The following is a 24,282-nucleotide window of genomic DNA, read 5'->3' on the forward strand; positions in this document are numbered from 1 at the left end:
TGATGCTTTGTGTCCTTTATGTGTTGCAATTGTGTTAAGCAATATACACACGTATCAATCTTTAACCATTTTTAAAATGAGACTACACACATAAGGGTAAAATCGCACGTGTGATAATAATTTATTGAATTGTATTCAAGATGACACACACAGCACACTAACGATGCCTCCATCGAGTCCATCCCACAAACCAGATGACGTATGAGAGGCAGCAATGATGGCACAGAATGCTGGAAAAGAATAGTGGTCGTAAAGAAAGACAAGAAAAGCTTGGCTGTTACTGGCTGTTCACATCGCAATGACACCGTTTGTTGCTCGGCCAAACTCGGTGTTAACCGCACGCAAGCATTTGGGATCGATTGCCAGCCCTGAGCGTCAGGGAGCGACACACCCCATACCAGGATATCCGGTCAAGCCTTTTGCTGACATTCATCGTAAAGGGTAAGGGGGAAATTCTAATATATGCCCTGATTTTTAGTATGCCTGTAATCTGTTTTAGCTGACTTGGTTTGTTCAACTACAGTTTTAATGATCAGTGTGGATACACTAGCATGTGCTAATCATTTAATACATTTAAATATAAAATATTAAGGCTTGACAGAATGTAGTGATGTCAATTTTTTGAAACGACTCGTGGTTTAACGTTGTAACTTGTTAGCATTAGCTCATTACAATTAGCCTGTTTTAATTTCAGCACAGCACAGTTGTGCTAATTGTGCAATGCAAAACCAGCAGACTTTATCTGAGCCCTGTATAAGATAATACTGTTAAAGGCGAAGGAAGTTTTGGGCTACATGATCTTGTTCTTTTACAACTGTATACGTACGTAGTAAAACATGGCATATATAATGAAAACTGTAAGTGATCCTCCAAAGTGTCCCTTAGCATTGTGCCACACATTGAATATCAACACGTCAGCTGTGAAAGATATACATTTGCTGGCTGTTTTGGTGATTTGTGTTTTTCATCTGGCAGAATAACAGGTGTACGCATTTGAAATGAAAACCAAGCAATCAAAGGAAAATACATAAACAAATAAATAGATCAAACATCTTTCCTTCGTGTAGTAATTTGGCTGTGCTGAAGAAAATAGAATCTAGAAAACATGAGGCCCACTCATCACTGTGGCTAAATCAATAGGACAATACTTTAATTGATGCGCTCTTTATCTTTGCAATGGCATGCCTTTTTAAACGCATCAGTCTGGGCAGGAAATGTGAATTGTTTTATAAAGCTTCTTTCAACTCATTAGGTTTCAGTAGCAATTTCACAGAATACAAAGTTAACAAACACTTTGAATAGAGACGTAATGATATGCAAACATCACGATACGATAGATACGATTTCGTCACGATATGACGCTCGCGATACGATAATTATCACAATATTATGGGGAGGTTTGCAATATTAAAAAAAGGTCACAAAATTGAACAAAAAAAGGAGCTCACACTAAAAATAAAAAAGCACAATATTGTGCTTTTGTACATTACAGCAATGCATATTAACAACCTACAATATCTAATAACACTTAAAATTGAGGCACTTGCTAATGCACGCACACATTAAGTTCCTCCACATATTGACTCGATTAACAAGCATATTACGTTCCCCTTCATCTGACCATTAGTGTGAATTTTAAACATAAAAGGGTCAAAATATCCCTCATGAAAATTAAACTGCATAAAAAAAAATAGCCACCAGGGAAACCTGACTTTTTTTAAACAGATGTGCTGCTTTTAATATCGTGACATGACAACAACGATATTGTGGCAGATTTCATATCGTGATATTGCCGTTATTGTTACATCCCTAACTTTGAATAATCCTAAAAATCCAAAATCAACCTTCAGTAGACTTTCCTCTTCTTAAATCACCTTTAGGTTAGAATAATCTCAATCACATCCTATTGAACAGTATTTATGTTTCTAAGCATTGAAGTGCTTGCTTCTGTTTGCCAATGTAATAATAGGAGCGGTTATTGAATTTGAAAACTATAGCCTCAAAAATGGATATTAATTTCTAAGACAACATATTCTGTACATAATTTTCTGTATGGAAAATGATGCACCAATTATGATATTATGTGTCAAGTTATCCATGCAGTCGTTATTTTCAAATATCAATCAAGCTGCATGCATGGTCCCTGAAAATTATGAGGGCTGCTCATTGTTATACAGTAAATCCATTAACCGTAAAACTGCTCTTTGGCCGTGCCCAACAGGAGCTACTTGATTGCGCGAATCAAGAACTCTCCTCAATGGGTTGAACATTTTCAAACAAGGAGTTTTAGGTTGTGACATTCTTTTATTTAGACAGTTTGCTGATGACCCGAATGAGAGCGCCGTTCTCATCCTTTAGCCTCTGGTTGTCCATCTTGAGCTCGGTCAAGACCTGGGGAAGTGGATGCAAGCGATCAAATCACAAGATCACAGTTGCAGGCAGAGTGAAAATCACACTGATTGTGGAATGCAAAACGGCCGATGGTGCAGTCACACAACTCAACGGCACCAACACAACCTCATTCACCACAACCAGTTTCCAAGTGACGTTTAAAGCCGGGCGACATGGGCATGCTTTGTGGTACACGATCATGCAGTGAGGAGGAACTTGTAAGAAGAAGGTCAAAGAGAGAAACAAGAAGACATCTAAAAAATCTAGGTCGTGTCCCTCGCAAGGGGCAATGGCTAAAAATAAACTGCCTCTTTGTCATAGTGTTTCCTCGCTGCTGGAGATACACAATACGCTTCTGTTGTGTGGGACACATCACCGAAACTAGTCAAATGAGCAAAGAGACATGGAAATAAACTTTACATTTTTTTTCAATTGAGTAAAAATCCAACGTTGGGTTTATAAATACATTCAATATTTTGCAGTGCGTAGCAGTGGCATGCAGTGAATCCTAGGGTATAGGATGCAGTACTGGATAGAGGCAGTGCATCTAAAAAAAAAAAAATGTAAAGGACAAATCAAATCAGCACCACTTGCGTTTGACGTTATGATGTCATTGTCCTTCAAACGCAGCCTCTTAAATGGGACACAGTTGATATCAGGACACATTTTTGGGTGATGACTTTCGTCTAGCCATATTAGGATTTTGATTGTTCATTTACAAATACGTATAAATACACACACATGGCTTTTACTGTAAGTCGCACTGCTTGAATCATCAAAAAATAGTTCGGGGGAGAAATGAACAAGTCACTATTTTGATGCTTGCAGTGCTTTTCTCACTGGATGTGCTTCAACATCAAAAGCCACTTTGCTGAATCCTTACTCAAGCAAAAAAGGCGTCCCTGCAGAGTAACATTACTGCGTAGTAGCAGAGGTGATGTATTCACGATTAAGATCAGCAGCAGGGGTTAGCATTCCAATCTCGGCTACAATCTTTTTCGTGTGTATGTTCTTCCCATGTTTGCATGGGTTTTCTACACTGACTCACGCTTCTTCCGTCATTTAAAACAAACATGACCACATGATTAATTGAAGACTCTAAATTGTCCATTGGTGTGAAAGTGCATATGATTGTTTCTATGTGCCCTGTGATTGGCTGGTGAGCAGTTAAAGTCAGCTGGGATACGTAGCTCACCAGCAATCCAAGTGTGATAACCACATAAGATAAAGAAAATGGATGGGTGACCTTTGACCCCATTTTGGCAAAAAGTGCAAATACTCCCTTATTGCCATTTGGTTTCACTTACATAATATATTAAAAGGAAGTCAAGCCAAAAATGTTCATTACAATATTATGTCCTATAAGCCCCACTAGTCTAAACACAGTATTCTTATTAATATTGTGTTTGTGGAATGCGAATTAAGCAGAAAAAAACAGCTGTTTTTATCCATCTCAAGAGGCTGCCATTTTGCCTTGTAACGCCACTTGCTGAAAATAACATCACAGTGCCTAAGGGCTCAAGTAACGATATTGTGGCTCACCTGTTTTCAGGGTTTGGTCATGTGACACTCGCAATCTGAGCCCTTAGCCCAGAAGTGTTCAAACTACGGCCCAGGGGCTTTTACCGCCCGCCATCCATTTTTCAGTGGCCTGCGGCATATACCGTACTAAGAATGACATTTGACACGCCCTAAGGCTAATTTAAAAAAAAAAGTTTGTAAATGGTCTGAATGGAAAAAGAGGGTGTCGATAAATAGGTGCCATTGCTATTCATAAATTGGTTTATATAGCCTACTATAGAGCTTTTCTAGATATTGTCACCCTCTTAAAATAATTGCCTGTCATTTTTTGTAAATCATCTCCTCATGATGCAAATGGTTCAATTTCCTGAAAATCTGGGAAAAAAGACTTAGGCAAATATTTTAAGAAGAAGGCGTCAATATGCAAAGACATAAATAAATTATTTGTACAATTATTTAAAACTAAAATAACACAGTTTCTTTTCAAAACCCTGTGGTAAATAGAACAACTTTAGAAGCAAAGAATGGTTTCTTTCACTTTGTGCTTTCAAGTTCCAATTTACACAAGGTCCAATGTCACATTATTGATCCTCAAGTAACGTTTTTTAAAATGGTCGGCATACTGTAGTTTGCTCTTGTTTTGGTTCTGAATGTGGAGATGGGATTCAGCTGCTGTTCAGTGAAAGGGTGGATCTATTCTTGTCGGATACAATGCTGTTGGCCACTCCAAAATCTTGAAAAACCCTTAACTATTCTTCTTATAACCTTTACCAGAAAGAAGTCGTGTAGCAGTCGATCAAATTTACTTGAATCTAAACAAAATATAATTGCTTGCTTACTTGATTGTAGCGTGTTTAATAAATGATTAGCTGAATAATTGTAAAATGGCCCTTGCGTCCTTCTATTTTTCTTTATGAGGCCCTCAAACAAAAAAGGTTTTAGGCACTGTGATGGCATTTTCAGTCCAGTCAAGTTGCGAGATGGATTTTGCTGCTTAATTCATATTCCACAAACGAAACATTAATCGGAAAACCACGTTTAGATTTATTATTGCAAAGAAAAATGTTTGACTTGACATCCCTTTTAAGTGACTGATGTTGACTTTCACACAAGCTGTTTGTTTTGAAGACTGATGATGATGATAGCATGGTACTGTCCCAAAATCTCCCAAGTTTGTCATATAGACAAACAACATCTCATTGATTCACAGTCACGCTACGCTGGACCCGCTTTATGATTGAGCAGTTCAATTACTGCCGATACCATGTGATGCCTCGTGTGTGAATATAACAAAATACTGCCTGTAGTATTTAAAATAAGGATGCTTGTGATTTTAGTGTGGGTAAGACAGGTGGGTTAAAAAGTAAAAGAGCGCACTGGAAGATGCAGGGTGAGGAGGGTGAGTGCGGGGTGGGGGGGGGGGGGGGTGTTAGGAAGTAGAAAGCGGTGCAAAACCTGCCTGAGAGCAACACGGCAGAGGATGCGGGGCCTGTGGAGCCACCAAAAGGAGAGTTATGTTGCTGAGGAAGGGGATGAGAGGAGGACAGGGGAGATCAGAGGTCCTCTGTCTCCGGTATGGAGGCCGTCTCAGAGAGGCGGGCGAGGGCGCGCAGCAAGGCTCTGTTCTCAGCCAGGAGGCGCTCGTTGACGCTCCGCAAGGCCTGGGCCTGAGCAAGGGCAGGGAAAGCCTGCACAGAGGAGGAGAGAGAAGGGAGGACAGAGAAAGCGTGCAAGGAAGAGGCTGGGTGTGCAATGAAACGCTCAACAAAGGAACAGCCCTGAGGGACGCCAAATCAAAACTTCAGAAGAAATAGGAAGAAAAACTAACAAAAGCAAAGCGACTCATGAAGGGAGCTCAAGAAAGTGCTTGGTTGCATGCTAAAGATGATATTAAATGTTAATAGAATAGAATAATAACACAAGCGATCATATCCTAATGCTGTTCATTTTAACTCATTCACTGCCATTGACGGCTATTGGCGTCAAAAATTCATTTGAACTATTTCTGTTAAACATTTTTTCCATTTTTGTTAACAAGAGTATGAAAACCTAGAATTTTTTTTATTGTACATTTAGAACAGATATAAAATGTATGATTAATCGTGAGTTAACTATTGAAGTCATGCGATTAATTACAATAAAAAAAAAATAATCGCCTGACGCGATTAAAGAAAAGATTATTACAAATTAGGAGCGTCAGGCAATTACATTTTTTAATCATAATTAATTGCATGACTTCACGAGTTAATTCACGATTAATCACAAATTTTATATCTGTTCTAAATGTACAATAAAAAAATCTCGGTTTTCATACTCTTGTTAACAAAAATGGGGAAAAAATGTTAATCTAATAGAAATAGTTAAAATGAATATTTGACGTCTATAGCCGTCAATGGCAGTGAATGAGTTAACATTCAAAAATGCCTAAATCATTCAAACATACTGTATGCTTAACCCTCTCATCGTTTGATTAGTTTAGGAAATCGCAATTCTTGACGAGACTTCATTCAACACACGCACGCACACATAAGCTATTGTACGCAGTCACACATAGCTAACACACACAAAACACGCTTGCAGACACAAATGCGGTCGAGGATGAGGAATAAGGAGGACATCTGGCTGCTTTTTACAACGCTGAATTACAATTATATAAGTGATTTAAAGCACTATTAAACAGGTCATGCACATAATGTTAACTTTCGGGAAAAATGCTCTTGGCTGGGTGTGTGGGTGGGGAGGAAGGTAGAGTTATTGTGCAAACGTGATCTTGTATGTTCAATTGTGTCTCAACTGCTTAATACAGTAAGGGTCACAAGTATTTGGACAGAAGTTTGCATGATTTTGCCTTTAAACATACATTACCACCATGGATTGAAATTAAACAATCTATCACAATGAAAACTTGATTAAAGTGTTAGCAGTCAGCTTTGAAGCAACACCAAGGAGCTTTCAATTTTTGTTGATTATGGCGACACCATATGGACAATTGTGGTAGTGTTTTGCCTGTAGCAAGACCACATTTCTCAGAAAAAACAGTGGTCATCTTTGAGCTCACCCCAGCGACTGAAAGCCGGGCCTATATTTTGATCCTTGACTTTTCTTTTATCCAGGTAGCCTCCCTTTGTTCTTTTTTGTCTCTTAGATTAAACGTATACATTCGAATCAACGTCCATCTTTGTAACAAATGGGGAAAAGGGGAAGTGACGTATGTCATAAAGCAGTCAGCACGTTTGTAGTTTTGTGTGTGGCAGTGTTCCTACCACCCTCCTCAAATTTGTTGTAAAAATGATACAGACCTAGCTGTAAGTCAATGTTTCATCAGAAGAGTTATGAAAATATTTTTTGAAGGTTGAAAAGTTCTCAAGTATTGCTTTATTTCAAAGGTATAATTATAATCATGTTTGATACTTGGATGAAACTTTCACTTGCTGCTTCATTGTTGTTCTTGTTGCCTTCAATTTTACCTTCACTAAGCTAAGCATTGACATGAAAGCCACTGAAGAATCTCTCTCTTTCTCTATCTCTCTTTATTTCTTTTCTTTCTTTCTTTCTTTCTCTCTCTCTCTTGACGTGCTTTTCAGTTGCAAAGTACATGCTAGCAGCTAGCATGACCTAGCAGCTAGCTAGTTCTGGAATCAGTTTCTTTGGACAGGTGAAACCAAGGTAATGTAGTATCAGAAACATCATATTGGCAGTAATGTATGTAAAGGGTTTGACCAGATCCATTTGAACATCATGTATCTGTGGGCATGTATGGCATCTGTGGCTTCCTGTGCTGGCTTTCTATTTCTTCAATGAGAATGTGATGGATGACTGAAGTAACATGGTGTGAATATTCTCATTCATCCAGGTCATTTCCTTGTCAGGACTGACTCAATCACAACTGTTTAGTGTTTTTGTTGTCTTAGATGAGAAGACGTTTTGCTTCTCATCTGAGTAGGTTTCAACAATTCATGTAGATAGCTCTTGCCACGTACTGAAGACAAAAGTGTGGGGAGCAAGAGCCACAAATGAGCAACAACAAGTGGCTCTCGTGAAGGCCTTGCACAGCATCTTCAGGGAGGAAACTAATGAAGGACCTGACGAAATTGGTCTTGCAGCTCAAGTTTTATTTAAAATGACGTTTATATTAATCCGCTGTCCAAAATACGATCGAGCCCCTCAAAATGGAGTTACTCTGCCATGAAATGGCTGTAATTACCACAGTAAATGGTCAATGTCATATTATTGCGCAAGCTCTCCAATTAAAGCTAATGAATTATAATATTGTAAATCTATTGTGGTAGTGGAGACAAGAAGAAAACACGTTCATTATCCAAATACTTGGACCCAAGTGCATGTTTCAAAATGAAAACATTTTTGATGTTTGAAGTGCAAAAGGCTAATAGGATGCTTCAGGCTGTGAAAGGCTGGTGAGGTTTGTGGCTATCGTTCCCAGCTGATTGTGTAACGTGTCAACGCGTGTAAACATGCCCCAGTCTTGACAGAAGACAATCACATCAGGTGACAAGCAGGTGTCGCTCTTCAACTCAGGTGTCATGGCGACCACTCACCATCCCCACCCCCTCCCCTCAGGGCTGGTACCCACAGCGGAAGCGCACTGGGGGGTCCTGCTGATGGAACCATGACAACACGGACGTCAAACATCTAGCGTGCTCCTCATCTTAAATCTGTCAATATTAAATTTCCTGTCACCATTTTCTTTTGAAAACCGCCATCAAGGACCAGGATATTGCAACATAGAGAAACAGCGATTTGGATGTGGCTGCTAATTTATTGTATGACAATGTTGAATGTACAATATAGTTAAAATAAATAAATAAATAAAAACTCAGTGCTTGAAAGTCCTGCCAATTGTGTTATCTTGCAACATTTTTACCACCCTGCAGAAACTGCACAGGCGTACAATCTGCTGCACTCTGTCTCTTTGTAAAGTGGAACACTCTGTGCAGAGCAGGAATGTCTCACAAAAGCAGGTCTTTCGCTATTGGACCAGGTTTGGTATTCAGCTGGAAGTAGGTCACAACATTTGATCAACCCCATCAGTGGGATAAGCGGAGCTGGGGAGCCGTGGCGCAGACTCCTTAGCCTGACAGGAAGTGACCCGGCAGAGCCGTGTTGCTAATGAGCCTCAAGCTTTAACCTTCTCTCTCCTTGACTCCAAAGCCACCTGGCCAAGTGTGTGCATCTCATTTGCGTGTGCAACACTTGAATCCATTGACTTAGCAGGCACAAGATAAACTCTGCCTCACACTTCTAAGGTTTGTCTTATTTCTGTGTATAATCTGTATGTTCTTCTCATACTTGTGTGGGCTTAAGTTTAGTCAAGGCTTTACATTTTCCATAGGTGCGAACGTGAGAATGAATGGTTGTTTATAAGTGCCCTGCAATGGACTGGTGACCAGTCAAAGTTAGACCCCTCCTCTTGCCCAAGTCTGCTAGGATAAGCTCACTTGCTCCCCTAATGAGGACAAGCGCTATAGGAAATGGAAGGAGGGAAAGTGCCTTATTATATCATCTGATGAGACGCCACAGCTTGTGGTGCAAAAAAAGCGCCATAGATTTACGTAGACTGACCTTCATTTCCTCTTCCATGCCCGACGCTCTTTTTTCAAGGGCCTGTTTTTGCTGCAAATAAATAGGCGATGACATAGGTGGCATCAGAAGAGCATGAAGAAGCAACCATCCTTCTTTATAGTAGCAAAGAAACATGGTGAAATAAAATACACGATTGTGCTGCAAAGACATACCTTTTTTTCAGATTCGAGCAGAGACGATTTCTCTGCTATCCTGTCTTGCCTCTACAAATAAGAGTGTTACGTCACTATAGCATCATGGACGAAAATGTTGAAAAGAAAAGGTGTGTGCAGTAAATGAAATTCTGTGTGTGCCTCAATGGTTAAGACATTGGTGTCAAAACTGTGGCCTGAGGGCCATTTGCAGTCTGCCGTCCGATTTGTATTAGTAGTGTACCAAAATTAATAATTGACAATGGCCCGTGTTGTTTGCCTGCATTGTCCTATAAATGTTCGACACTGGGTGTCAAGGCAGACATTTTAAGTCACACACATAAAGTTTTAAATAATCCACATACAAAATACTAAAACATGCCGTTTCTGAGTAAATTTACTTTGTCCTGGGACCGAATCTAAGCAAAAAGAATGCTTGAAAATATGTTTTAAAATACCAAATAAATCTGGAGTACCCCCTAAAAATCTATTTTTCTTTTGTTCCACCTCCCTCCTGACTGAATTAAATCTCAAATAAAACAGTTCAAATGAAATTAAATTTTTGTATTATTTATTTCATTGCTGTCTCTTGCAACTGTGCTAACAGTATAACCATATAACAATAACATTTCAAATAATGATATAAATAATATTTCATACAATTCCAAATAATTATTATTCATGTCCCACAACATTCACACAAACCTTTTACCATAACCTTTTTAGCTTGATATCATCAGTTTTCCATCCTCGTTTCTATTTTTCATATTTTTATAACATAGTTTGCCTTGATTGAATTTCTCACATGCAACCCTGTTATGCATATCATCAGAATAAGAAACTTTTTTCTGTACTTATTTACATAAGTAAGTTTGTCCCCTTGGTGGTCAGCAGTAACAGGTAGTTGAATAGCTAGCTTCACCTCCTGAGGGAAAGCTAGCATTTGTCCAGCTAAGCTTATAGTTTATACCTATTATTGATAAATGGTGAATGATAAATAACCCGAGTTTATATAGCGCTTTCTACACTATATGGTGCTCAAAAACGAATATATGCCTAGCATTTTATTTTAATGAAGCTTCCGTCACCCCGATTGACTATTAATGAAGTCACTTACTTGAGCCACTTTCTCCAGCTGGGAACGAATGTTGACAAGTTCTTGTTTGCTGTCCTGCAACCTGGACTTCAGACGCTCATTTTCCTGTAGAGCCTCAGCGTACATCTAACATCATAAAATATGATTTGAACTATGAGTAAATCTGTTATTTTAAATACAATGATTTTTTTGTTTTGTTTGTGTTTTACAATGTAGTAAAATCTCTTATGTACCACAATTTTTGGAGCATGAAATGGTAAGTTTCACCTTCTTGTAGTCTTTGCTTGTGGTGTCTTGCTCCGGTTTGTTCAGAGATGCGAGTCTGGTCTCCCTGCGAGTGTAGGAGCTGGTCCTGCCCAGTCTGTCAGACACATTCTCCCCACTGGAGTCGAATCTGCAGCAGATCACATTCACACAGTGCTACTTCAGTTAGTGCTTAGTCCTTATAGTGCAAGCCACTTTCTTCGCTAATTAAAAATGGATTTCACATTCCCAAATGTAAGGCAGAGGAACCAAATTATTTCACTCAGTCATTTAGCAAAATTTGTTACAATTATAGATCTAGATAGATATAATTAATTATTATATATTCATTCTGTTTATATTTATTATATATATATTCAATATTTATATATATATATATATATATATAAAAACATTAATTCAGTTTAAAAAAAGTATTACTACAATGCATTTCTGCGGCTCAAATTTTGATGTGTGCGCTATTAAGGGCTAACCTTCACAGTTGTGAAAAAAGAAAGAAAGAAACATTTACCTTGACAGTCTGTCATGCTGAAAAACAAAAAAAGAAAGCATTAAATTGGGGCTCATTAAGAACACTGGAAACAATTAAGTGTGGTTAGAGCCAGATGGATCTGTTAGTCATATGTTAGATAAAGAAGAAATATTTTCCATTCTGAGGAAAGACCTTAAGGTAAATAACGGCGTGCACAGCATAGGGAATTCAACACAGTTCACAAAGGTCAAATGTTGCTGCTGTATTCAGCTAATCGCTCACTACTTCCAATTGCTTAAAGATAACATCATCACGTCAAAAGTAATCCAAATATTGAATAAAAGATTGTCCAGGAAGAAGCTTTTGCCTAATGTGATCCCATGTTGAATTCATTTCTTTTGGACAAAGGAATTTAAGGGCTGTCATGCCTGTAGCTGAGTTGTATGTTTTCAGTGATGACTGTTTTATGAAAGCTCACGTCTTCAAAAATGTGTCAAGAATATTGATGTTATGACTTTCCACTGCCCAACAAAAAAAGCTTGTAAACCTGACACGTGTGTGAATGTTTACGACCATTTAATAGCTGCAGCGAGGCCCCGCTGATCCCTGATCTGTTTGCAGTATCTGCTGCAGACTTATGAACTTAACACTGCTGATTCAAACACCTCTCTGTTCACAATAATGGCAGGTACAGCATATTCTGTGCAGGGGCAAAATCAATGTTTACTGTAATAGAGCCGACATTTATTCACAGGTTTGAGGATACAGTGTGTTATGTTGCGTCAAAGGAGCTATTAGTTAGCATGTGTTTACACGACTAAGCCAGCGCTGCGTGTCCTTATGTGGTCATGTGTTTGAAGAGAGCTGACCAAACACAGGCCTCACCCCTCCAGAGAGAGCCCACACACGCTATATCTTTTAATGTCAGGCAAAAGAAAGCCATTGAGGTGATTTAGAGCCTGTCGGTTACCTGCATCAAAAATGTTACTAACATTTGTCGGCCTTTTTTATCATTCAGAAGCATGTGTGTGTGACACCGCCCTCCAAGCCACAAAGTTCTTTTGAACTTCTTTGTACACAATAGAACGATGAAGGCAAGATCAAGGTGCACTCAATTTCAAAACATCCAAATGACCTTCTAAGTACCCAATTGACACTTGTGTTAACACTTAGCAGAGCTTGGAAATGTCAAACAAGAATGTAAAATGTGGTCTCTTACAATGTGACAATGATTACAATAAAATTGGTTTCAGTGCACATGTCCAGTATTTAAAACTTGGCACAACGATGAGCAGCAAGTTAATAAATGGATGCTCCTCCCATACACCAAAAACATGCTACTATAGTTGATTGAAGAATAGAAATGGTCATTTTGTAAATGTAAGAGTGAGAATTATGTATTATTAAATATGTGATCTGCGAATGCAGCGATTGTACCCCTGCCTTTTGCAATTTTGCTTTTGGAGAGACTCCAACTCACTCGCAACCCTCGTGACGATAAGCAGGATAGAAAATGGATGAATGGAATTTCAGTATGGATTTACAGTATAACACGATAAGGAGGTCGCCTATCTGTGTAGCAGCACACGCATTTTCAAAATCTGCTTGAGTAACAAAATTTGACATTTTTACAAAGACAGTAATGATCAGCTTTGATCATGTCAAGTATGTTTTACGTGCAATTATTTCTGTGCATCTGTAACTCAACACACGCATACAAACAAATGACAAGTTGCTCGAGAGTTCAACGGGGGACTCAATACCCCCCACCCCCTTCTTTTTGTCACAACATTCAAACATCCGAACTCACTGGAATCGGAACATGTTTGTGCTTGTTACCACCCTTTACATAAAAATCCACCTTCCCGGCGAAAATGGACAAGATTGCAGTAATTCTAATAACTTATGTAGACTTCATTCTCATTACAGCAATATTGCACCAATCAGTGCATGTCATGCTCTCTCACATGCAGGGCTGGACTGGCCATCTGGAATAGCTGGCAGATGCCCGTTGGGCCGGCCTCTTTTGGGGCCGATGCAGTGCTTTTGAATGATTATTTTCCTACATTTTACCCCTAGACAATGGCCAACAATTGAGAGGGACCAGTCCGTTAATCCAGTTCAAATATAGATAGCAAACTGAAACATCATCAATAAACATCATGTTAGGCATGAGGCAAATGCCAGGGCCAGTTTTTTTTGTGCCCTGCTCACATGCATCATTGAAAATGAATGTCCAACTTTCACAACACTGTCAACAATAACAGAGTAGCTTTTTGATTTTACAGGAGCAAACAAACTCTATGGTGTTTAATGCCGCTGTCTCTTTAACAGTCCCACCGATGCACAGACATAAACACAGTAACCCACTGAGAATAGTGCACTTAGAGTGGGAACATAACAGGAAATTGCAGAAGGAAAGTTCTCTTTTCCACAAACTGAATTCAGCAGAGATGGCTCTTTAATAAACTCATTTGCTGCGTCACGAGGGGCCCATTGCACATATTAGGATCGAGCAGTGTACGAAAATCAGAAAATAAATGTATTGCGGCGCAAGTAATAGTAATAATGATGAAAACAAGCAATGAGAGAAACATCCTTTGCAGTGAATTTTGGCTTTCAGGTGTTGTGTAGATTTAGCCCGAATCATTCCCTGAAATCCCCAGTGAAGTGCATTAATCCATCGTTAACGCCGCGAGGATAAACAGCGCTTTGTTTGGCTTTATCAGGGAGAAGGTTTGATTGGATTTGAAGAGACAAGTTCATTTGCAAACCCCTCATGCAGGTTGAAAAAGGAGGCTGAGGAAAGAACGGCTGTATGTATATTCTCAGGAAGGAAGGTTCTTACTCGGAAGCTTTTGTCTGTAGGGGATGGAGACGATGGCGGTGAGTCGGTGACTGACCTCCTGGTACGAGTCAGGTCTTTGGTGCGGGGGTAGTAGGATGACATGTCCCTCCTACAGCTTCCCTTGCCTCCAGATAACAGATGCAAAGATTCCCTCAAGCACCAGAACCCATGCTGGCGCTCCAAGGGAATCCTTCGGGGAAACAGGTGGGAAGGCTGTGGCCCAGTTGGGAGAGACTTTCTGTTGCTTGTCTTCTTCCTAACTTCACAAGTCAGCTAATAGATACAAATGCAAACTTTCAGCAAAGACTTGCCACAAGCTCTCATTTTCTTCAGCCTGTAAACAAATGCCTGTGATATGAAAGGCCCAAAAGAAAGCAGCCAAAAGTTCTTCATGTGCTGCCTCTTCCTGTGATCCCCTCAAAGTTATACTCTCTCTTCATCTGCTGCTCTCTCTCTCTCTCTCTCTCTCTCTCTCTCCCTCCTCCTTCTTTCATGGATCACTCACCCTCCCAGCACTCCTCTCCTCTCCGCTTTGCTCCCCCCCCCCCAAGCTTTCTGTGGCATCTTGCCAGAGGCTCTGTACAGGGACGCGCCACTGAGGCCTAAAATTGTCCATTTAAGCGCGGGAGTGCACAGAGGAGGCGGAGTGCTGACCAAGAGGCTGGAGTTTTCATGAAGAACATGAAGAGGGTCACCTGAGGAGATGACGGCGGCTGCCAGGTGACAAGCCATTCCGGCCTACCTGGCAGGTGATGGAGAGAAAGTGCCGAGTCAGGCTTTACTTTTAATTTGTCGCTTGTACTGCATTCAGCTTAGCAAGAAAATGTTTTTCCAAGTATGGAGATGCAATATGAAGTTGATGTAGACTTTTTCAAAATATGGGGCAGTTTTTCCAAAAAATATGTTTTATGTTACTGTTCCAGGTCAGATAGTTTTATGAGCTCTGTCCTGTCACACTGCAACAGTGTTTTTCTTGCTGCATGAATTATACTTAGCCTTGTAAAAATTCAAAAGAATGTTTCTTTTTGGTAGACAAGCTAAGACAAACCATGCCCAATAGCTACATTTGCTAATAAGAGCCAATGAAAGTGGTGGAAAAAGTCTTCACAAAGATATTTTAATTGGCATTGACATATGTATCAGTTTCAAACATCCGGGCATTTCTGATATTTCTGTAATGCTTACTAGGTGAAACCAAACAGCGTATTGTATTGCTTTTGCCTGCACTGTAACAAATTTCTGTGTAATCTAAAATCTAACCAATTATATATTTTTTTTCAGCATTTTCTTGTTTTTTTAATTTAAACAGTATTTAACTGTATACATCAATGCATTAAGGGTAAAACAAAGTGCATTGTGGGTTAAAGGTAAAAGTACAGTAATTTATTATTAGCGGTAAATAAAAATACTGTATATTTTACAGTAGCTATGTTTTGGCACGTTTATATGTGGATTACAGGTAAATACTGTATGGATTGTTGGATTTTGGCGGGTGTCTCTATAGGAGAGCAAATAGCGGACCCTGTATTGTCACTGGAGCAAGGACAAGAGCAGTGACGTGCGTTCGGGATAGGCAAGGTAGGCACTGCCTACCCCAGGCTGAAATGAAATTGAAACCGTTTGGCTTTTTCATTTATTTTAATTATTTATTTCATTTCAGAAAGCCTACACTACCTATAGGTTAGAAAGTGGCAACAATTGGTGATTTTCATGCCTCAATTAAAATTGACTCATTACACAAAAATGCTGCAAAAATTCTCCTCCTGAAGGCACACCGTTACTGCTGTGCTTTTCCCAGCCCTGTCCGCGTAGTGATGTGTGTTCGCGCATGTGTAGCCAATTTCCCAGTAGAAAAGTCCTTGACGCAAATAGGCAGATCGCTGCGCTGCCTTTTTACGTCGCTGTATTATTCCTATGCGAACGTACGTTCGCACAGTGCATTCGTGAATTGGGAGGCCAACGCCTTAGCTACCGGATCTTCGGCCAAGTAAGGGACAAATCATTTTTGGTACTTTCGGCTTTGTGGATGTGCTTCGATTAACTGGCTTTTTCACTTTACATGGTGTTTGGCATTGCTATTGCTATTGCTAGCTTGATTTTGTGAGGAGTTCTACACGGAGATATTCACTTTATTACATTCTTTATGGGTGTCCGGGCGGGTTTGAAATTGTCTGTTTTTCGTTGTGTGGCAAATTGGAGGCAGAGTGCACTGCAACGTTTACTGTGGCTGGCAGACTGCACACTGGCTGACGGTGGCCCAGAACTTTAGCTGCTCGAAGTAAAAAAAAAAAAAAAAGATTGCGGAGCAACAAAATGTAAGACTTCAAAAGAGAGTATTTTTTGTTTTCTTTTCTTTTCTACCCATACAAAAGAGGCATATGTTAAAATAGTTTGAATGTATGGCATCTTGTATCTGAGTATCAAGTATCTCGAGGTCAGGCTGAGTGTCCTCTTTTTTGGGAAATGAAAATATGGTCACCTTAGGATACGTTGTACACAAATTTGTAATTGGTGTGTGCGTCTCAATTTGCGACTGCCTGCCTACCCAAACCTAGAGCTCACTGCACGTCACTGGACAAGAGTAATATTTTAGCGCGAGGGCAGTCTGCATCGTCTTCACATCGCATTTCTCCGATAAACAGGCAACATTACAGCTAACATTCATTTATGCACTCGGCTGCAGAACGAGGATTGCTTTTACAACAAGGGCGGCATGGTGACTGACTGGTTAGCACATCTGCCTCCCAATGCTGAGGGCGTGAGATCAAGTCCGGGCTTCGGTCTTCCTGCATTCTTTGCATGTTCTCCCCGTGACTGTGCGGGTTTTCTCTGGGTGCTCCAGTCTCCTCCCACATTACAAAGACATGCATGGCCGGTTAATTGAGCACTTAAGTTGTCCCTAGGTGTGGATGGTTGTTCGTCTTTGTGTGCCCTGCAATTGGCTGGCAGCCTGTTCAGGGTGTATCCTGCCTACTGCCCAAAGCCAGCTGGGATAGGCTCCAGCGACCCTTTGGAGGAATAAGCGGTTAAGAAAATGGATGGATGGATTTTACGACATACTGTATTATGTATTTACAGGAATTTACTGGCAACTTTAGTCAACTAGATTACAGTGAATTGCTGTAAAAGTAAATACAGGACGTAACTGTAATTTATATACAGTAAACCATAACATGATGGAGACTAAATGATCATTGAAACTTTGGAACTGGACGGTTTTAAATGGAGGCTAACCAAAACCACTATGCTTTGTAGTGAGCACTTAGGTAAGTGGAAAGAATCGTTTTTGAGTGTGAAGTATATGCTGTACCATACTTGGCAATAAAAAATGTCACATCATCATTAATTGAATCCATTTCAAGGAGAAATAACAATTAAGATAGACCTTGATGGTCTGGAACAACTGGAATGCACATTAATTTCCATACGTAACTGAAGTAGCTGACTCCTTTATTGTTATCTACAGTACGGTATCTTTAAATGAGCGGCAAAGCTTTAAATGTCAAAGTATTCCATTTAACACAGACTGACACACACACGTGCTCGCCCACAAGAGCTTGGACCATGCTGTCTTCCATATATAGTGAGGTTCGCATGCTGACGTCCTTTTTCACAGGGCAAAGAGAGTAGATGGAAAGATAAGACATGACAATTCCAAATGGTGGAAGAAAAAAAGAAAGCAGAGGTAAAAATGTCCCAAGAAAGATTGTTTAGTTCTCCGTAACCATTCACATAATCGTATAAATAAAGTGTGGACCTATATCACTTGTGTCTGAATTTCCTAATCTGAATAACAGCAATGGTATTCATTGTGTATACAGAGAGTAGTAGACTGGCAGTGGTGCAGACTATTAAAAGTTGCAGCTGGAGCGTCCTCGGGCTGACCCCCCCAACCCGGCTACATTCGACATACAGTTTGAAATTGCATTCTCAATATGGAGCCACAAACATTTCAGTAGCAATGTGATGCAGTCATCTACACTTTGTACAAGCTCATCTACAGCCTGATACACGAGTTGTCCAAACATTCTTGATGACTTGACTGAACAGCTCCAAGGTGACGAGATCACAGAGCTCAATCCATCTGCACCTGTCCTCCTCTTTGTTACTGAAACGCTATGTGGAAAATGTGTTGGGATCATAGCGGCGCGGAACAGCGGAGGGCACTAGAGACACGCAGCCGGCCACTCCACTGATGAAGCCTGGCTGTGATTATCACAGCCAGATATAGTCCTCTTAGTAATGCTGAGAGACTCTCATGTTACCACCGCCTGATTTCTGTTTCTGATGCTACCGTGGAGAACAGCTGATCCTCTGACCCGAGGTCAGCTCCTGAGGAAAAGTGTCTTTCTCTCCATACGGCGAAGGGCATTAATAAAATGCTCTTTGACACAGTGCTGCTAGATTCATCCCTCACTGCAGCAAGTGGGAGGAATCAGCACCGGCGTTCAGAGTCAAAGTTCACCCACACAGCACAGTATCAGCTAAGAAGGTAAAAGCAGGGAGGCAATCCCTCTGACTCGAAGGCTCGGACTACACGGAGAGCGCCTGCGTTTTGCCCAATATGGTATGGAATGCTGAGACACTCCAGCCATGTGCTGCGAAGAAGCAAAGGCACTTAGAGGGAGGGGGGGCTGGTCCTCTGTGAGATGTTAAGCGGCACAAGTTGAACGCACACGTGCTTCGCGACTACCGTTACAGCGCATCTTCAAATGTTGCGTCAGAGATGAGAGCTTAGTGGCTTTGAAGCGCGGATGCCTTTCGGCTGATGGAGGAACGGGATGAGAATTTGGAACCATGGCCATGATGAAAACTGAGTCATCCCGAGGTGCAATAATGTACTTGGTGGAATCATATTGTTTGTGGCTGACGAGTAGATATCGGTTTTACATCATCCATTAAAATTTAAGTATGCCATAAAACAATTTTCTACCCAGGGGCCTTCAGCCTATCAGTTTGAATTAGATGAATCGTGAATAACCTTTTCAACTAGGCTTGGTGAGTAAAAGTCCTATAATGCACTCTAGTGGTACTGGTGAGAACAACACATTAAAGAGAACTAAACCATTTCAAAGCAGTGAGTGAATTCAAATCTTAGTCATACTTTATTGCATTATTAATGTTCATTTTGTATTTTTGGGTCATCGCCATTGTTGTTGACTTTTTAAACCTTCAATATCAGTGAATAGACACTCTAAGCGAATAGTGTAATACATGTCATTACTGTGTGTAATTTGTGGCCCGCCATCCATGTTTTATTTTATCCTAGAAATGGCATCTGCTATTAACTCATTCACTGCCATAAATTCTTTTTTTTTTTAAAGATTATTAAAAATTTGGGGTAAGGGCTGATTTTTTATTTTTTTTGTAATTAATCGCATGACTTCACTAGTTAACTCGCGATAAATCACAAATTTCATATCTGTTCTAAATGTACAAAAAAAAAAATCTAGGTTTTCATACTCTTGTTAACAGAAGTGGGGGAAAATTGTTAAACTAATATAAATAGTTAAAATGAATTTTTGACATCAATGGCAGTGAATTAATTTAAAAAAAGAAAATGTAAAAAATTTGGGGCGTCAGGCGATTAAAGTTTTTAATGGTAATTAATCGCATGACTTCACTAGTTAACTCACGATAAATCACAAATTTCATATCTGTTCTAAATGTACAATAAACAAAATTCTAGGTTTTCACACTCTTGTGAACAAAAGTAGGAGAAAAAAAGTTAAACTAATAGAAATAGTTAAACATTTATTTTTGACGTTTAGAGCCGTCAATGGCAGTGAATGAGTTAAAGTAGTAACAACATTTCTGTTCATAACACTGTGGTGAATAAAGGGGATTGATTTTTACAAGCAAAAATCTGCCCTGTGTTAAGGTAAAAATTGTAAAAATATCACATGAATGATTCCTGAGTAACTGCTTAAAAAGTGGTCATTTGACAACCAGGGGTGGCAAATCCAGGTCCAGAAAGTAAATACCCTGCCACAGTTTGGCTTTGGCCCCAGGTGCTAGCTAGTTAGCTCCCTAGCTAGCTCCCATGGTGCTTGTTTAGCTGCAAGGGAGCTAGCTAAAGCCAAAGCCCTGTGGCAGGGATTTTACTTTCTGGACCTGGATTTGCCACCTCTGCTTACGACAGAATACTCTGCTTTTGTTCTGATTTAACTTTGTAGAAAGTTTTTCACTTAACAGTTTTTTAAGTGGAAAAACACTGTAATACATAAACAATATGTAATTGCTTGATTGACTGATTTTGGTGTGCTATACAAATTAAAGGGGGAACATTTTAAAGTGGCCCTTGCATCCTTAGATTTTTCTGTGTGGCCCTCAGAGGGGAAAAAAATGGACACCACTGCTGTACAAAGTGATCGTCAGACAATTGAAACTTTATGAAGCTCTTGCGATATTTTTTTGACTCATCAAGATGGCATTTGTTGACATTCTGCTGTTTCTATTTAATTATAACTGTTTTGATTTTAGTTATAACTGTTTAGATTTAGTCATAACTGCTTTAATTTCCTCAGCAAAGCTTGAATAATGTGACGGAACGTTTGACGATTCTTCCTTCCTAATCCCACGTAATTAGCCATCTGTTCCGGGGGAGAAAATGTGTTATAATCGATTCCTTTGTAAAGTTTACTGCAAAGGTGCCAGGTTGTCTGGCATACTGTGTTTCCGCCCGGTTGGCCATCTGTCGGGGTGCCAGGTTGTCTGAACTTACTATATTTCCACATCAATCGGCCATCTGTCCATGTGTATTTGAGTACTGTCTGTCTTGCTTGCGAAAGGGGCGGGGCTTAAGGGCAGCAAAGGAGGAAGAGGAAGGGGAGGGGTTTTCTGGGGGCTGCTATGCGGAAACTATAACAACGACTACAAGTGGGAGGGGCGACACACACACAAGGGGAGCGACAGCATTTTGACTGAACTTGTCTGTGTCCAGAAATTTCTGCAAAATAAATCCTTCGAAGGACCTGTTTCACCGATCTCCAGTCTGATTTTACGAACACGCGGAAAAACATAAGGATCGTTTTTCTAACACATTCTTGGTCTAAGATGTAGTGTAAATGTAATCAATTTCAATTGCACTAGCTTTTATCTTTAAACCAACAACACCATCTAGATGAGCAAAAAAATATTGCAAGTGCCTCATGAAGCTTCATTTTGGCATCACTATGAGCAGCACCTATGATGTGTGATGCAGTGCTCATCGATCCGTGCGGTGTTCCGCACGCGGTTGATCCCATGCTGATTGTCATTGCAATTAGAATGACTGTAAAACCAATCTTCTGCAAGAGCAAGAAACAGGCTAGTTTTAAACTGAACGGCTTCTGTCAGTGCAGATTAGAATGTCCTCAAACCTTTAAGAGGATGTTTTTAATTTGACAGCTAAAAGTGTGAGTTGTAATGTCAGACACATTCAAATCCCTTGCCAGGAGCTCTTTTAGGGGTTATTGCTCTGTCAAAGCAAAGACTGTGTTTAATTTGGATTATATATAAATAGAAATGATTTAGATGATAGGGTCACTCACTGTAGTTATGGGTGCATGGCTTTGTCACGTGATCGTCATACCTCTGCAACGGTGCCGTCTGATTCATCGCATCCGTCCAATTCGTGTCGTCTGCTCCTGTGCTTTGTATATGGAAGCTGTTCTTCTTCAAGAGGATTCTGATTTTCATCTCTCCACCTTCTTCCACCGACTGCACATATGAGGTTTCGTCTACTGTCAATCAACGTCAGCTCTTTTTGATGGTCAAATCAAATAAGTAATGTGACCTCTGATGGAGTTTATGCCAGTAATGGTGGACGTAGGCTGGCAGCAGGCTTCCGTAAGCTCAGCAACGCTTTGTAACTTGGGTCTTATGTTCCCCTGCTGTATAGTCACATAACACTCATTTTGAATGGGAATGCGCTGATCACTGAAAACAAATCTTGAATTTAGAAATGAATCACACAAAGCTTATAGCATGAAATCTTGTATATTCTCACTGACCTCATCTGTGTTGCTCCATCTTGGGCTGATTTTGGTTTCTTTGGCTCTATCCTCCACTTTCCCATCAAGTAGAGACTCTTCTGAGGTGTTGATCTTCTGAGCCGCTTTCAAGTCTGTCAGAGTTACTCCCTGCATAGCATTCACTTAGCCTCATGAATCAATCAATCAAACACACACCTGTGAGCTTTTGGCTTCTGTACTGCATTCTGGAGTTACCTGCGTTGACCTGCGGGTCTGCCTGGCATGACGAGATTTCGCCCTCCTCTGAGACTCTGCTTCTTCATCCCTGACAGGTGTCAGATAAAGTCTGGAACTACAACGGCCACACAGATCTTTATTTTTTAAACATGCAAGTTTCCCGTCATGCAAAAAATACGGATACTAACCATGCAATTTCGATAATTTACCATTTTACTGCCGTTAATGAATTTACACTTACCAGAATTTGGCAAATCTAAAAACTTTGACAAACGACTACAAAAAGTATGGATTAGAGGCTTTATTCATAAATGCTGGTCAAACGACCAAATATGGTATATTTTATGCCCTATTGTATTGAATTCAATTTTTTGCACTTCACTGAATTCCTTAGAAAGAAATTGTACAATCACATCTTTTGATTGGGACTTTGTCTGGCCACTGGGTTATTTGTTTCATTTTATTTATTCATTTTTAAATTCATTTTATTGTGTGTTCTATGCAACATGTCTTTTATCAACAAATGGAAAAAGATAATAGACAATTGCCTTTAATTTCATGCAATGTTAAGGAAATTTGCTACGTCTGGATTTATAAATTTTTTTTATTTTTTATTATCTGTTTATATATATATATGAAGAGTGGTGTTTTATATAAATAAATACTGTACTGCAGTTTTGCATCAGGACCAGAAAAAATGACAAGAAATGAAAGCTGAATTACTGCCTTACATTCATCTGTTGATGCCAAACCCAAACGTTTTTAGTCTAAAAGACAAATAAAGGGATTTACCTCACTGTTCAGCACATTTGGAAAATTATATATTGGATTGGCATCATGATAGAGGCCTTCAAATCAATATGTGGCGCCACAGAAAAAAAAGAGCTGAGTAATCAGCATCATGGGAGAGGCTTACGTTTCCCCCACCTCTCCCCTGCCTGCCTGCCTGGCTGTAAGTGCCTGTCGTGGAGTCGCTTTGAATTCTGAGAATCGACAATCTGGTCAGCAGCGCACTCTGCTGAATCAACAGTGCAAAGCTCGAATGGATATGGACTGACATGACTGTGCACATTCAGGATTAAGCCTGAAATGTTGTAAGCAAGCGGCTTCAGGTTCATTAGCTGTTCAGATGCCGTACAGAGTTCACTTTAAACCGTAGCACTGGAATAGAAAGAAAAGCTGTCACGTTACACGAAAAGTCTCACTTGTGCTACAACTCAAAATGTAGGCTACATCTCGAATAGCTGCTGTGATTAAAAGCTAATCAGATCGGAGAGGTAATATCATCTCACTTTCTGTAGTAATAGCCTCACATGATATCGGTTTTAATGGCCTTCAACACCTGCACATTCATAGGAACTAGAATGTTGTAAATAAATAAATAAATCAGAAACTCATAACTTTGTATATTTGATAAGGAATTAAGGGAATAACTAATTTCCCCTATGAAACATACCTGGGCACCAAAGCATGCATACTCCGAGCAGAAGGTCAGAAAGTGAAACACTGCAGCAGCGATGAAAGGGAGAGGCTGAGCAGAGAGAGAGAGAGAGAGAGAGAGAGAGAGAGAGAGAGAGAGAGAGAGAGAGAGAGAGAGAGAGAGAGAGAGAGAGATGGAAACAAGATAGCATGGAGGGGGAAGGAAGGGCATGGGGAGTGGTAACAGAGAATAAATCAATTATGACTTTCTGTTTGTCAACGTCTGATTCAAATACACATTTTACTGGGACAGATGGCATATATGACCAAATAAATTGTATTACTTA

The 24,282-nt window shown here is 39.9% G+C and overlaps 1 protein-coding gene across 1 annotated transcript; it reads right to left on the bottom strand.

Annotated features, from left to right (window-relative positions):
• Positions 1-97: 97 nt before the first annotated feature.
• Positions 98-24,015, bottom strand: LOC147178364 (protein phosphatase 1 regulatory subunit 12B-like). The gene is made up of 12 exons (XM_086070058.1): positions 23,973-24,015; positions 22,535-22,631; positions 22,319-22,447; positions 22,102-22,198; positions 21,898-22,025; positions 11,516-11,532; positions 11,008-11,134; positions 10,762-10,866; positions 9,666-9,716; positions 9,493-9,543; positions 5,372-5,600; positions 98-2,391 (listed from the first exon to the last, which is right to left on the bottom strand). The coding sequence occupies exons 1-11, from the start codon at positions 23,990-23,992 to the stop codon at positions 5,466-5,468; spliced, it is 957 nt and encodes a 318-aa protein (XP_085926184.1). The 5' UTR covers positions 23,993-24,015; the 3' UTR covers positions 98-2,391; positions 5,372-5,465.
• Positions 24,016-24,282: the final 267 nt, after the last annotated feature.

Source organism: Leptonotus elevatus, chromosome 2 (genome assembly GCF_054856555.1).
Source record: "Leptonotus elevatus isolate MCC_2025b chromosome 2, RoL_Lele_1.0, whole genome shotgun sequence".
Classification (NCBI taxonomy): Eukaryota; Metazoa; Chordata; class Actinopteri; order Syngnathiformes; family Syngnathidae; genus Leptonotus; species Leptonotus elevatus.

Bases quoted from the DNA above. Each gene is read 5' to 3' on its own strand.
- LOC147178364 (XM_086070058.1), bottom strand. From the start codon at position 23,992: ATGCATGCTTTGGTGCCCAG. The intron at 22,199-22,318 runs GTCAGTGAGAAT...GTGACTATACAG, and splicing joins GATGGAGCAACACAGATGAG to CAGGGGAACATAAGACCCAA. The intron at 9,717-10,761 runs GTAAGTGACTTC...TCTTATTTGTAG, and splicing joins AGCTGGAGAAAGTGGCTCAA to AGGCAAGACAGGATAGCAGA.